The sequence below is a fragment of the Eschrichtius robustus genome, chromosome 16 (genome assembly GCF_028021215.1).
Source record: "Eschrichtius robustus isolate mEscRob2 chromosome 16, mEscRob2.pri, whole genome shotgun sequence".
NCBI lineage: Eukaryota > Metazoa > Chordata > Mammalia > Artiodactyla > Eschrichtiidae > Eschrichtius > Eschrichtius robustus.
In genome coordinates this window covers 48132606-48148576 of record NC_090839.1, presented here as the reverse complement: position 1 = coordinate 48148576, position 15971 = coordinate 48132606, and the positions used below count along the sequence as shown (strand labels likewise).

The following is a 15971-nucleotide window of genomic DNA, read 5'->3' as shown; positions in this document are numbered from 1 at the left end:
CAACTTGTTACGCAGCACAAACTGACTGATGGTCTTGAACCACCGCATGTTCCTAAAGGATAGATGGAACAAAGGGGGGAGGGGCGTGGCCTTTTAAAAACAGGATTTTAGGTTGTAGGGGGTTTTTTAGATATGGATTTTTATTTTTTTGTTTGTTATTGATTGTACATAATATCACATTTTTCTCCTCCACACACCTGTGAAAAATAGTGAAGTAGAACAGAGCTAGGAAGCAAGATAAAAATCACATCATTTCATATTTGAAATATCTACCACATTTGGCAAGAAAAAGAAAATTTAAGTTCAAGATTTATACCAATTTATAAATCACAGGGGAAAAAACTGAGAAATCCATTTAAAAAGAACACATGTTGGCATCCTGGGCACATGCCCACATGTGACTTGACCTGCTAGAGGCTGGAGCGGCGCCCCTTGCAGGGCCTGAGCCTCAGCTGCGGGGCCTCTCCCAGACCCCCACTCCGTGCTCGGCCTCTGCCTCAGGTCTCACAGGAACAGCCAGGGGTCCACACGCTCCTCTCCACGGCCTCTTCTTTCCATGTGACCCTGTCTCAGCCCACCCCCACACCGGGCACCATCTGCTGCCTCCCGTTCCTCAGCCTGCGACCAGGGAAACGCGTCCCCTAAAACCTTCCCAGGACCGCGCAGCTCCTCTGGCTTCATCCTCACACCTTCCCAGAGACCACCTCACGTGCAGCTCACTGTCTCGCTGCCCGCTTGCGCCATCCCTGTCTGTCTGCCTTCCGATCCGCTGGCCGCTCAGGATGCTCCTTTCAATGACGACACCCTTCCCCATCCTGCTGCTCCTCAACTCTGTGCATTGGCGGGCCCTGCTGACCTGTCATCCCTTGAACTCCTCTGTTCTCAGGCTTCTGTGACAAAACACTTTCCTGGCACCCTCCCGGCTACTCCTTTATTTTCCTCTGTCTGCCCAATAAAAGAAGGAATTCCCCCATATCCCTGACTGCCACTCTCTCGCTCTGCATACACTCTCTCCCTTGGCAACAGGATGACTGCACCTCCCTTCTCCCAAGCTCCAATCCCTATAATTTAACCGCCCACCTACGCCCAGGTGTGCCCTGGGCACCGCACACGCAGACTGCCCAAAGCTGGGCTCACCCTCTCGCCCCTCACACCTGGCTCCCCTGCAGGGCTCCCTCTGCTGCAAGGGCAGCACAGGAACCAGACTCAACGTCCTGAAAGCATCTCTGGCTTCCCCCTCTGGGATCCCTTTCCCCATGTCCACGTCTCACGATCGGTCGGTGCACCCACGGACCCCTGACACTTTCTCTGCCCTGAACTGCCACGTCCCTGGAGCAGGCGTCCCCAGACCTCACACGGATGACAACATCAGCCTCCTAACGGGTCTTCCTCCCTCCGGTTCACTCACCACATTATAAGACACTGTCTTAGTAGCCGACGTTCTCGAGAGCCCTGACCACCCAAAGAACGAAGTTCAAATGCCTTAACCTGGAATTGCAGGCTCCTCACGAGGCAAGCATAAACCTCTTTCATACATCTGACGTCGAGAGAAAAAGAAATGCTTTCCCCAGACATGCCCCAAAGATGGCCTGCCGTCGCTCATTCTCTACCCTCCGTCCCCAAGGCCACCTCGTCCCCAAACCTCCCTCGTGCACTCTACGGGAAATCAGCAACCACAGATGGTGTCTATATCTGATAACACATCTACTTTCTGACCTGTTCCATGGTGAACCACGCCTACGGCTTATTCCCCGACCCATCCACAACTACCACCACCGATGACGCATGTTCAGCATCTGATACGTCTCCAGATTCCTCTCAGGAATCTAGCCCAGTGCCTTGCTCATTGTGAGCTTCAAATCCTGGATGGGTGAATAAATGAAGGATTAAACAGGAGAGGGAGACAGAGCTGCCAGGGCCAGGGTCCACAAGGCCAGGGTCCACAAGGGCGAAAGGCACCCTTCGGGATGCTGAAGGATGGATGGTCTAGGCCCCAGGTAGAAGATGCTCTTGCCTGTCGGTGGGCAACACAGACGACATTTCAATGTCCATCTGTCAACCTATCATCTGTGTTGTTTATTTAATGGGAGAAATATGAAATAGAACAGTGCTTCTCAAGCTTGAGAGCACATGAGTATCAGCGGAGGGCTTGTTAAAACACAAACTGCTGACTTTCCACCCGCAGAGTTTCTGATTCAGGAGGCTTAACGAGTGCCCAGGTGATACCCGTGCTGCTAGTCTAAAAACCACAAGGCGCTCTGAGAGCCACTGGTACAGGGAAGGTGCTCTGAACATGGCATCAAGAAGCCTGGTTGCAATTCCGGCTATACAATTAAATAAATAATCTGTGTGACCTCAGGCCAGTGATATAACCTCTCTGGACATGGTTTTCTCAACTCTAGAATGATGACTGTGAAAAACCCAATCTCCTGAGCCCCTTCCAACCTTAAAACTCTGTGGTCCTGACTCAGTCACTCAGAAGTCAGTCATCCAGAATGATGGCACTTCTGTCCAATGCAGTACTGTAACTGTTTAAAACTGTGGTGGATATAAAGGTGCTAACATGCAAGGATTTCCGAAACACATTACATAAAAGTGAAAGATGATGATGATAATGACAGCTAGCAGTTACTGACCACGGACCACGTGCCACGCTTTGTCCTGGAATCCCAGGACACGTGTCAACCCACTTAATGCTGACAGAAGGAAACTGAGTCACAGATGAAGTAACCTGTCCAAGGAGAAACAGCTAGAAGGGTAGGGCAGGGATCCAAACCTGTCTGGCTCCCCGGGCTACTCTATCCTGCCACATAAATACAGAGCAGAATGTGCAGCGTGACTTTATTGGCTTGGTTTTCAAAGAATATTTCATGTAAGTATTGGGGTGGCCAAAAGTTTCATTCGGTTTTTTCCGTAAGATGGTCTAATAGCACTTAATTGTCTTAAACTTCATTCGAAACAATTTTGTTAGATTGTATTGTGACAGCTGTCACATCAGCATGCATTTAAAAAAAAGACATCAAAATTGGTGAATTTCTGCGTAGCCATTTTATTATTGAAGATGGAAGAAAAAAGCAACATTTTTGGCATATTATGCTTTATTATTTCAAGAAAGGTAAAAACCCAACTGAAACGCAAAAAAAGATTTGTGCAGTGTATGGAGAAGGTGCCGTGACTGATCGAATGTGTGAAAAGTGGTTTGCGAAGTTTCGTGCTGGAGATTTCTCACTGGACGATGCTTCACGGTCGGGTAGACCAGCTGAAGTTGTTAGCAAACAAATCGAGACATTAACTGAGAACAATCAATGTTATACCACACGGGAGATAGTCGACATACTCAAAATATCCAAATCAAGTGTTGAAAATCATCTGTACCAGCTTGGTTATGTCAATCGCTTTGATGTTTGGGTTCCACATAAGTTATGTGAAAAAAACCTTCTGGACCATATTTCTGCATGCAATTCTCTACTTAAACGTAAGCAAAACAGCAAATTGTGATGGGAGATGAAAAGTGGACACTGTACAATAATGTGGAATGGAAGAGATCGTGGGACTAGCGAAATGAACCGCCACCAACCACACCAAAGGCCAGTCTTCATCCAAAGAAGGTGATATTGTGTATACGGTGGGATCGGAAGGGAGTCCTCTATTACGAGCTCCTTCTGGAAAACCAAACAATTAATTCCAACAAGTACTGCTCCCAATTAGACCAAATGAAAGCAGCACTCGACGAAAAGCATCCAAGATTAGTCGATATGATCTTCCATCAGGATAACGCAAGACCGCATGTTTCTTTGATGACCAGGCAAAAACTGTTACAGCTTGGCTGGGGAAGTTCTGATTCATCTGCTGTATTCACCAGACATTGCACTTTCGGATTTCCATTTATTCGGTCTTTACAAAATTCTCTTAATGGAAAAAACTTCAATTCCCTGGAAGACTGTAAAAGGCACCTGGAAAAGTTCTTCGCTCAAAAATATAAAAAGTTTTGGGAAGATGGAATTATGAAGTTGCCTGAAAAATGGCAGAAGGTAGTGGAACAAAAGGGTGAATACCTTGTTCAATAAAGTTCTTGGTGAAAATGAAAAACGTGTCTTTTACTTTTACTTAAAAACCAAAGGCACTTTTTGGCCAACCCAATATGTATGGGCATAACCATAAACATATATAAACACAGTATATTAATAACATATACAGGACACTTTGATAGTGGTTGCCTCTGCACAGCCAGACTGGGTGTCTGGGCAAACAGACGCATCAGTTTTCATTCCAAACCCTTTAGTGGAATCTGAATTTTTTTAATGGTGTGCATACATTACTTTTCTTTCTTTCTTTTTGAGTAAATTATGCCTCTGGAACTCATGCCTTCTGTGGGTTTCTTCTCCTATTTTCCCTTTGGCTGTTTGTTGTTCAGTTAATGCCTGTACGAGAGAAAGTTCAAGGGAAAGACACCAACCACTGCGAACCTGCAGCTCCACTAAGCGTTTGGCAGGAAAGGAAGCTTAAAAGCACGTAACTTATGGCGCATGACACACACAACCTCTCAGAACTTCCTGAATGTTTATTTAAAAAAACAAAAAACTTTGTATATCAAAAACATTTTGTAGAAATTCTTACCTTTTAATTTCAAACTATTTTCCAGTGTTATAAAATTTTCATAGAAGATGAAATATATCTGAGAATAGTTGGTCTCAAAAAACTGCTTAAGATCACTTGCATCCACGTTATCTGAAAAGAAAAAGTTCCCATTTACGACAAACTTCCACAATTATCAGAGTTCACAATCTTTTCAGAAATGAAGGAATGTAAAAACAAGCCCTATCCCCTTATAAGACAAAACAAAGCAAAGTGTATTCCAGTCCACTTCTTTCTCCACCTAAGGAGAGCTCTGAGGTGGCCTGGGGCACCTCCCCTCCCCAGTCCCAGACCTCAAGGTCAGAGCCTGGGGGCACAGCACCTACGGAGCAGCTAGAAGGCCAGGGGTAAGTGAGGGCCCAGGGAGGGGCAAGATGACTTCCTGTTAGGGGTGGGGAAGTCAAAGTTCATGGAAGAGGTGGCTGCTGACCCAGACCATAAAGAGGGACGAGTCCGTACGTCTGAGAAACAACTCTGCCAGGAGCCCCGCACGCACGACCCAGAATCTCCTCCCTCCCTCCTGGCTCCTGTGCCACCGCCCAGAGGACAGCAGGCCCTGCCCCGACACCTGCCCACATCCACCTGGGCCACTCGTCACCGCGTCCCTCCAGCTTCTACGTGACCCGTCCCACCCCTGCGTGGACACGGTGGACCCGCCATGCGCTCCTAGCCTCGTCCCAGCAGTGCGTCTCCCAGCTGCACCAGTGTTGCTAAACCAGGGCTGCGGGTGGATCGGCAGGTGGTGCAGGGAACTCAGCCCAAGAACAGCTTCCCCGCACTCCCCCCATCAGCCCTGGCCCCCGCAGGGGCCGAGCGCCAACACAGCCAGTGTCCCTCGCAGCTCCGGTCAGACACCCACTGTCAACACACCTCTGTACAGGTTCCTTAGCAGACAAGGTTGTCTGTGCGTTTACAGCAGTGTCCTGACCAAGGTGTTAGCTCTTTGGAAGAATACACTTTAGGAAACCTCAGGAAAATTAAAAAGAGCTTCCTTAAAGTTCTACAAGATTACTCAAGAAAAAAAAGTGTGTCGCTATTCAATCTATAACAGAGTCGTATCAGCTTTGGAGGGTCCTAATGTGAATATGCATGAACACACCCACTGCTATGCTTACATTCCATAAAGTTAACACTCTTGCTGGTGAATCTAAAGAGTTGTTTCCCTCTGATAACTACACAGTGCCTTTCGTGCAAAAATCTGCCCTGGTTCTTTGAAACAATGCACATAAGGTGTTGGTAAAGTCATAGGAACTGCCAATTTCACTTTCTATTTCTTGCCACAAAATAACACTGAGCACAGAGAGTGGAAGTTCCTAGTAACTAACCAGTTTACCTTCGCCCAAGCAGGTAACAATGACATCAGGATCCTTAACCCACGTGAATATTACCATTCTCATGAGCTACACAACCCTGCCAAGGAATCCTCAAGTGCCTTCTGCGGGATGTCAGTTCCAAGACAGGGATTTGTTCATGTTCATGCCAACACCAACTGCTCCCGGGACTGCTGAAACCTCCCCAGTCCCCCAGGCCAGGTCAGGGCCTCGGCTCTGGGGCCCACGGCCCTATTCCTCCCCGTCATAGATGGTGTCACACTGTACTCCACTCCTGGTGCAGCTCCTGACTTAGTTCTGATGGAAGGGTCTGTCTCCTCTGTTAGAGACAGTCCCCACCCTCACAGACCTCCTGTGTGTCTCAGCATCATCAGGCACCCTGCAGGGAATACAGCATTTAGCTCAATATTTTCCTGAACGAACTAAATAAAAGAAACAGCCTGTAATATACAATCACAGGACAGTGACCACAACTTGTAACCCCTCAGATCTCACGCCGATGGGAAAAAGTGGCCTGACCCTTCTTCAGATCCTTGGGGTTATCAGGAGAGAAATGCCAACCCTCTGCTAAGGACGCCCAATCCCGCTCTGCAGCCCCAGCTCTCGCGGCCCCTGCTCCAAGTGAGGGTCTAAAGGCCTCTCATTCTTACCCTCACTTTCTGCTCTTCCCGCAGGAACCACCCACTGCGCTGCTCAAGCCGAAACCTAGTCCCCATCCCGGCTCTTCCCGGCTCCTTCCCAGCCCGTCTCCGGGGTGTGGGTTCCTCCACAGACCCACCGGGCACTGTATCCCCATCCCTGCCTGCCACTCATCCCTGCCCAGGGTCCCCGCATCCCCACTTCCCCTCCATGGTCCCCTCTCCACACTGCCGTCAACAGGAAAATGGAATAAACCAAATCAGACCATTCTTTTACTCAAAACCTTCCAACGGCCTCCAGTGATGCTTACAATAAAATCCAAACCCTTTACCATGGCCTGGTGGCCCTGCGGGCTTTCCTCCACTCAAGGCCAAGTCCGTCCCACACCACTCTCTCTACGCCCTGCACTCTGGCCGCCGTGGCTTCTTTCCATCTCCCAAGCTTCCCACACGTGTTCCCCACCCTGCTCTTCATCCAGCTCATTCCTTCTCATCCTTCAGAGCTGGGACCCCACACGACCTCCGCAGAGAAATCTAAGGAGCCCCCGTGTCCCCAGGCATGTCCTCCATCACCCACCTCCTCCTTCACGGAGTCTGGCGGGTGGGCGGCCGACCGCTCGCCTGTGAATGGGCCGCAGCGAGCAAAGCATCCCCATGCTGACGACATGGGTGCACAGGTATGGCGAGACAGCACAGAAAGGTTATGGGCCACCAACAGTCTACCTTCCCTGCCCTCCCCGGTCCCTCAGAAACACTCGAGTGTCAGCGACCTGAGCAGAGAGGGTCCTCGTCAAGCCTGAGGGGCTTCATGCAGACAGAGATACCCTCATGTGGCCAGAGTCCAGGCCGCAGCCACCTTCCTCCTCAGCCATTCACTGTCTTCCTTGCGGGTTAGGAGTGGATGGAGCTTAAAGTCCTCACGACAAGACAAGCAGACGCCTCAAGGTCACCCAGCACACAGTGAACGAAGGGTGTAACATCTGTAACTACTAGTTTATTTACCCACGTGAGGACTCCTCACTGGTCTGGGAGTTCCCTTCACATGATCCCTGCCCACAGCACTTAAGATTAGTGGCGACTGTCTCATTTATTCATTTACTTCTCCACCGACCGGCACTCCACTAGAATGGAAGCCACATATGGGCAGGAATCACATCTGTTTTGTTCCCTGCTGTATTTCCAGCCCCAGGAACAGAGTTTGGTACCCGAAAGGTACTTGACACACATCTGTCAAATGAACAAACAAAAAATAAATATCAAATATTTTCTATCCCTACTTCAAAATCTAGAATGTTTCCATGATCTGTCTTATTTCTGAAAAACAAGACTCATCAGATGAATATCTACAAAGCACAGATCTTGGAGAAGGCGGGCCCTGGGAGTTAGCCTCCTGCAGAAGGGAACACAAGGGAGTATCATGCGTCTACTTTGTAACAAGGTAACTGCGAGAAGCAAAGATATACAGGAAGAAGACTGCTCAGGAAAAAAACAAAAAAAAGCCTATGACCACAAACTTCCTTTCGAAAGACACTCTTCATCTGTTCATTCATACAAGACTGAGCCCTGACCCCTGCCAAACAGCCCTGCGCCAAATGCTGGGAAATTCAAAGAGAATAAGGTGCAGGGCCCTCCAGGGTACAGGAACACAAGCAAGTAACAGAGACGGCAGCGTGCCTGAAGTTCAGGCAGGGCATCAAAGCAGGGAGTGACAAGGCCACCTGGGGAGGTTGGGAACATTAAAAACACTGTAAATTTATGCTTTGAAAGACACATTTTCATGACTGTATTTTATTTGACCCTCACCACAATCCTGTGAGGGGGATGGGGCAGGTGTGGTCAAGACAAAGAAACCTCAGGTTCAGAATCGTCTGTAACCTGCCCAAGGTACCAGGCCAGTCAGAGACTCCCGTCTGGGTCTCCAGCTCAAACCTGAGCTACACAAAGGCCTCAGAAACAGAGGGAAGAAGTCAAAACCAGAAATTGGGTCAGGAATATAGAGAAATACGTCATCCCCTCGGGGATGGGATGTGCAGGAGAGCCCGAGGGAGAAGAGCAGGGGGATGAGAGGACAGGTAAGACACGAGGGGAGACGCGGCCCGGCTCCCCAAGAATGACCTCACAGCAACCTCCCCATGGCCTCGTGGGGCCAGTAAGGAAGTGGGAAGGAGGGGAAGCCCCCAGGTACAGAGCCCAGGCTTACACCTCCTTTGAGGTGATGACCCTGGGTGTGTTTGGCACCGACGCTAGCACGCTGCCTGGCTGGCATCACAAAACCCAGGCAAGTGCAGGCACACTGACCACAGAGAAGCAACCAGCAGCCAGCTTTACAGAGCTAGGGGTCATTCTGGGATTTGTAAAGCAATCTCCTTTACCACCAACCGACAGCCAATCAACTGTTTGTATTATTTTCCAGTTATATCTGAAAAATAATCTATATTCCACACCAGAAGCTACCCTCCCCTGGCCTTTTGTCCAGCTAAGCCTCCTGCTGACAATTATTTCCCCACATCTAGCTGGAAGACAACAGCAAAGCTTGAAGGCAGAACATTTGGAGCAGACTGCCTGGGTTCAAGTCCAGAAGCTACAAGACCTGGGCGAGTTATTTAGAACACTTTGTGCCTCAATTTCCACCTGAGAAATGTGGCCAACGATGGTTCCTGTGCCCATAAAATGAACATATGCAAAGTGCTTCTAAGTGTGTAGTCAGCATTATGTAAATAAACGTTAGTTGTTTTCCAACTACCTAGCTCTTGGCAAAGGCCGTCTCACGAGGTGGGAATAACCCAGCTTCACCTGTGAAGCCATAAAACTCAATGACACGTGAAACTCACCCACTTAATGAGACCTTTCGAAAAGGCACAGCACTTAATCCCAATTCAGCAGCAGATGCTCCAAAACTAGTGGGACTGTCCCTCCACTTCCTCCCACATACAATCCTTTCCAATAGCAATCTTACTCCTTTTTAGTTGGGAGGATCATGACCCAGCCTCATAAAAGCCTGCTTCAGCAGACCCTGAAAGCACCAAAGGAGGAGGGAACGTCCTTCTCAGACCTGGGGGCCCTGGTGGACACTGTCAAGAGGAAGAAGGGGTTCAGACCAGCTCCTCCGGAGTAGAGAGTGACCCCCAATCCTCCTGTCCTCCGTCCCCCACCCTCCCCAGGGCCAAGAGCCGTCCCAGCGCTGCCTACACGTCTGCGTGTGGATGAAGACGGTGTCATTTGCTATTTTACTCAAATTCCCTAGATACTGGCACTGAAGCACGATGCTCAAGATCACGTGCCAGTGAAAGAGAAAAGGGGTGAGTGAAAAATTCAAGGCCAATGTGGCGACTTAATAAAACGTAATTTAGAAACAGTGAGAACAAGGAAAATAAATGAGTCAGACACAAGACAGAAAACACTGACAAGGATAAATGTCACTCGTATGGCGCCTTTACTTAAGGGCTAATGAGATTTTGGTGATTGCACCTTTTCACAACTGCCTAGGTCCCCGCCCTCTTTCCCTCTTGCTTTACGTACTTTGTAATAATGCCACAAACTATTCCCGCCCTCCATCCACTCCTTTAGAAAATGCCCACCCACACTGATCTGGGGCTGATCTCCCGACTTGCTGTGGACAACCAGTCATTAGAAGCCTGACCCAGCAGTGGCTGGAGAGCATCAAGTAGTCTCTGGTCCAAAGAGACTGGGATTGACATATACACACTACTATATACAAAATAGATAATTAATAAGGACTTACTGTATAGCACAGAGAACTCTACTCAATACTCTGTAATAACCTGTATGGGAAAAGAATCTTAAAAGAGTGGATATATGTATATGTATAACTGATTCACTTTCCTGTACACCTGAAACTAACAAAACATTGTAAATCAACTATACTCCAATAAAAATTAAAAAAACAAAAACAAAAAAGGAAATGAGGAAACTCATGGAGCAGAGCAGGACCCAATCCCAGGCAACCTGCAGCCAGGGCAGTACCACGCAGCAATGCAGATAGGTGAGGGAATAAAACAGATGCCTGTTGCCGTAAGGTCTCTGTAAGCCTGAGGTTTGGGACGGGTTGTCTTGCACCGTTGTTGTGAAAATGTTGGTGGGGAAGAACAAGCAACTCATCACCAAGAAGTTTCACCGGCCATGAGAGCCGGCAAGCCCGTGAAGAGGTGCCCCAAGTACGACACATTGTCACCTCCGTCAAAGAAGGAAAAGCAGACAATATGGGTCCGAATAACAAGAGCTGCCAGCTGATACACAGTGTCCGCAACAGAAAGTTTCTGCAACACTAACTAGAGTGCAGGCAGGGACTCCTTTTCCTGACACCAGCCGGTAGGTTTTAGAACCTCCTGTGTGTGCAATACCGTTCCAAGGGCAGGTAACCGACCTGGAACTCACCTGGTGAGGAGGTAAAGTCCTCATAATGAAGCCCTTTCAAGACTCAGCAGGTATTCGGGTCATAAGACAGCAGGTATGCTGACTGTGCTTCAGTGGTAACTCGATACTTTTATCATCATTATTATTATTAAAAAGAAATTCACATCTGAAAATGCATCTATGTGCAGACCTAAAAACGTCCTTGTGCTGATTACATGCAAATACAAAATCCTCATGTGGACGGGGACGCTAACCTGCATGGCAGATGGAGGTTCCGGCTCCAGTGGCCGCACAGTCTACACCCACCCCCCCACCCCCGCCCCAGGATGCTCTCCAGAAGATTTCAGGGCCTGGCTCACTGTCTTTGCCCTCATAGCCAGCACTGATTTCCACATTTACACAGGTGATGCCCAACTTCCTTATCTCCACTGAGGTTGTCCTCCACGCCCCCTCCGCAACCTCTGTCCCCAGGCCCGCCCGGGCATCCCTATAACCTCCCTGCCTCCCAAGTCTGAACCCACTCTCCCTACCTCCCCTGCTCCCTCCTTCAATCCAATGACCCCACCACCCTGTCATGATCTATGATCCCTCTGAAGTCTTCACTTCTTTTTTTCTTCCTAATTTGGTTTCCACGGTCCATCTTTTTAATCAGCCCTTTCATTGTCCCTCAATCACCTCCCTTCCCCCTGCATCATATTCACTCCATAAAACCCCAGTCAGTTTCACCCTTAATTCAACCGAAAGTATTTATTTGAGCACAGGTCATGTGCCAGATATCAAAGATTTTTTTTAAGTTGTCGGTTTAAGTACTGAATAGATGTGAAAGAATATGTTTTGTACATGTGCAACTGATGCTGTATAACAAAACAAGCACTTCAAACCCACCCACCGACTCAGCCAAGCATCCCCCCCCACCCCCACTTTATGGGGCTCCACACTATTCATCCAGTTCTCAGCCCTCTCTGGGGCCAACAGCTGGTGTGCACGTACCTCTGTGCCCAAGCGCCACGGAAGGAAGAGGAGCCTAGAACGCTGACATAATACTTTTGGAAGCACGTGGGGGCCTAAACCACATATTCCTGTTTGTAGGAAATGAAATGAACTCACATTTTAGCTCTGCTGATAACTGTGTTTCTTACATACATTATTACAGCCATGTTGGACTGTTCTATGTCCGGAGAATTTAAACTGAAAGCGAGAGTGGCCTGGAGCAAATGCTCCCGGTTTCCCTCCTGCCCCCTCGTCCAGCCACTCCCATGGCAGACCCTTCCTCTTCCTAACGGAGCCCCTGTTTGTTCAGGGACCATCCACCCCGCAAATCCGTGTGCCCTTCGTGGGGGTGGGACCTGATGCTGCTGAGCCAATTACTGTGGCAATAGCCCCCTGTCAGCTATGAGCTTAGACTCAAGCCTGTGACCCAATGCTGGTCAACAAGCAAGGGGAAGAATCCTGGTGGAGATGCCTGGAAAAGGGTCATTGTTCTTAAAGGGACACAAAGCAGAAGTGCTTCTTTCTTCCTGCCTCTGGACGTTGTTCCGTCCGGGTGCGATGCCTGCAGTGCATTTTGCCACTCAGGGGACAAACCTGCCACGCAGAGGACACTAAGGAGGGCAAAGCAGGGAGGGGAGAGCATGCGGATGGGCACGTCACTGAGCTGCCATGCCAGCTGGCTCGGGGGGCCACCTGCTTTGGGACCGCTTTCTATAGGAGAAAAAATTCTTCATCATTTATGTTTATATTTGGGTTTTCTGTTACCTATATCCAAAAACATCATTGTAGATACTGAAGTAAAATCTGACAGTAGAACAGGAAACAAATCCTAGTATAATTGAAAGGTTGTAGAAGTTATATTCATCCCACTTCGTTTCCTAAGATGTATTATTTTCATTTCTTTATACCTATATGGTAGCTAGGTGCAGAAAGTAAAATTCTTAGAAGTCAGAAAGATGTTAACACTTTGTTATCCTGGATTGATAGTCCCCATGTAAAAGTGATTCCGATAAAGATATACTCCACGTACCTAGAGCTCTAGTTTTTAAAAGCAGAGCTATTTTTATTTTAAACATTTTTGACACAACTGTCTCAAATGCAGGACTCTAAAACATTATTTTTAACGGATATCAAGTGCCAACACAATAAAACAAAATATATACACCAATGAAATATAATGTTCAAATCTAATGTGTTTTATATACATGTATTTTTTATGAAGTATAGTTGATGTACAGTATTATGTTACAGGTGTACAATATAGTAATTCAGTTTTTAAAGGTTATACTTTATATTTATTATAAAATATTGGCTACATTCCCTGTGTTGTACAATATATCTTTGTAGCTTAATTTATACATAACAGTTTATATATTTTCATATATCTATTTCTTTTGTAGGAATCAAGTTTCATCCAATTTTTTAAGGCGATGCATAACTACTTCTACTTTTCTTGATCTGAATTGGCCTATATTACAGTCAAAACCACTCACTAGGGAAAGAGCTGGAGACAGAAATAGATAAAACAGGAGCTAAATGGTAACCTCTCCCGCTCCATTTTTAACAAGGCAGCAGAAAAGTGGTGCTGAGGGCAGAGAGAGCCGTCTTACTTACGTCAAATAATTATTATTAATAAGCATAATAACGGCTTACAAAAGGGCTTTGTATATATTAACTCAATTAAACCTCCGACAGCCCTAGGAAGCAGGTACTGTCCCACGACCAGGTGAGGGTCAGAGAGGTTAGGTCCCCACCAGGACTTGAACCCAGGCAGTCCGGCTCCCGCACCGCTTACCTAAGTACGTCTAACGTTAGCTGAAAGTGATGGAGGAGGGGCAGGGAAGTACACCTCGAAACACAAGGTTTTTAAGTCCATAAGAGAGAGCTGGTAGAAATCCCAGGACTAAATAGTTACTAAACCCCAGAGAGCACCCAGAAGTTGGTTTATTTAGGACACCAGAGCCAGCTTGCAAGGGGAATGGCCTTCCTCCATGAGAGGTTAAAAGGGTGGCCTTTCTGTGAAGCTAATTCTGCAGAGACTGAGACAGCCCTCCCCAAGGAGCTCTCTTTACTTCCAGAAAATCATCCCACTGTCCCCTGCCCCATCAGCAGCTGCAACACCGTCAGGCCCGCCCCATCCTTCATATAAGAAACCAAAGGCCCCTCTGGCCGCCAGGCAGTCACCCTGCTCCCCCCAAGCCAGGGTCTGCTGACAGCATGGAAAGGCCTGGAACTGCCAACCTGAAGAATGGGCAGTGGACGATTTGTTCTGTGAGTCCAGTGGGACCCGATAGGGCCATTTAAGTATCATGTAAGCCTTCGCTTACTCATGTGAAAAATGTCCAAGGCGTGTTAGGTCAAAAATACAGTGTCAGCCCATGTATAACAACTATTCATGTAAGAATGTGTTTACGTGTGTACCTACAAGACACAGAGAGAGAGGTTGCACGTAAGCAACAACAAGCACAGAAAGCATGTTTACCAAAATTTTAACAATGGTTATCAGAGGATTGCAGAATGTGAAGAGCTTTTTCATACTTAAATTATTTTTTGCTTATTCATATTATTCAAATGTTTATAATGAGTATGTAAAATTTTATAACCAGAAAAAAACTATTTTTCAGAAAAAAACTATTTTTCAGAAAAAAACTATTATTTATTTCAGAAAAAAAAAGCTGCCAGAGTATTTAGAAAGAATTTGTTTTCAAAGCCTATGTACCATAAAAAAGAACAGCAGACATGACATCGGCCATAGTTTCCTCCAAACGTGTCTTACTTTTGAACCTTGAAGAACATTGAAGACCTAAACAATACGTAAAGTAGTATCTTTGCCAAGACTAAAATGCCCTAAAAACAGGAAATAATTTAAATTTCCTCTGCCCAACATTGTCGTTAGACCTCTTCTGTAATAACACATACGTTGTACATAATGCCTTGTAATGATTTAGGTGTAGAGGACTTTTGTTGTCTTTAGAGAAAGCTATGTTTCTCTAATTGTCATTTACTGAAAAGGGTAGAAAAATGATACGGTCGGGCAGGAAGAAATGGTCTCTGTCCAGCCATTCAACAGCTTGCACTGAGTAGGAACAAGCAAAGGTGTGACACCTCTGAATGCAAAAAGGTGATGAAATTTCCAATCACCGGCAGGTTCACTTACAAGACCTGGTGGCCTTAGCACACGTTAAGTCCTGTTTAAACCTGGACTGATCACCGACCGGGGAGCAAACTCCCCTTCGGCGCACGCTCAGCAGCAACACCGGGTCCTAGAAACCACACGTCTTTCCAATTAACACTGAGCCAAAGTCCAAGACTCCCTCAGGCCTCTGCATTAAGAAACACAACCTAGAGGAAGTCCCGTGGTGGTCTAGTGGTTAGGATTCGGGCTTTCACTACCTCAAGGCCCAGGTTCAATCCCTTAATCAGAGGACTGAGATCCTACAAGCTATGGGGCGTAGCCAAAGCAAAAAAAATTTTTTTTTTGAAATGGTTCAAGTTCTTGAAAAAATAAACACAACGTAGAGCACACACAGGGTTCTAATTCAGCAGGTACCTGAAACTCAGCCCGTCTGCTGCCTTTCTCACCATTCATAGAGATAAATTAACATTGCACTGACCCATCAACGTTTTCCTGTGCTCATTCATTTTCAGCCACTGGCTGATCTCCATTTCTTGGCAGCATCAGGGCACTTTCTAAGATACCTACTCTTTGGCTCTTACTAGAATTTGGGGTGACGTAGTAAGCACATCTCCACACTGTCACAAGCTCAGTCTGCTGTGTGGCCCCATCTCACGTCTGGCACACTCAAGCATTCCTGCCCCACTGGCCACGGTGGTCCTGGCCTGTCTCCTTATCACGACCCACTGCTGCAACAAGGAAGGACCAGTCACATGTGCCGGCTAGGGCTCCCCGGCCACAGCTGGCTTCTCCTCTCCAGCACTGCTTCTTTCTCTCCCCTTTTCTCTTTTCTGTCTGCAGTCACTGTTCCGTTTGGGGGCAAAGGCC

General features: G+C 47.3%; 1 protein-coding gene across 3 annotated transcripts in view; it reads right to left on the bottom strand.

Moving 5' to 3' along the window:
- The window catches only part of RALGAPA2 (Ral GTPase activating protein catalytic subunit alpha 2), a 280276-nt gene that overhangs the window by 252899 nt on the left and 11406 nt on the right, over window positions 1-15971 (bottom strand). For all 3 annotated transcript variants that reach the window (XM_068565247.1, XM_068565249.1, XM_068565248.1), the window contains exon 2: window positions 4618-4728. In XM_068565247.1, coding sequence (XP_068421348.1) covers window positions 4618-4728 — 111 coding nt within the window. The remainder of the gene's footprint in view (window positions 1-4617; window positions 4729-15971) is intronic.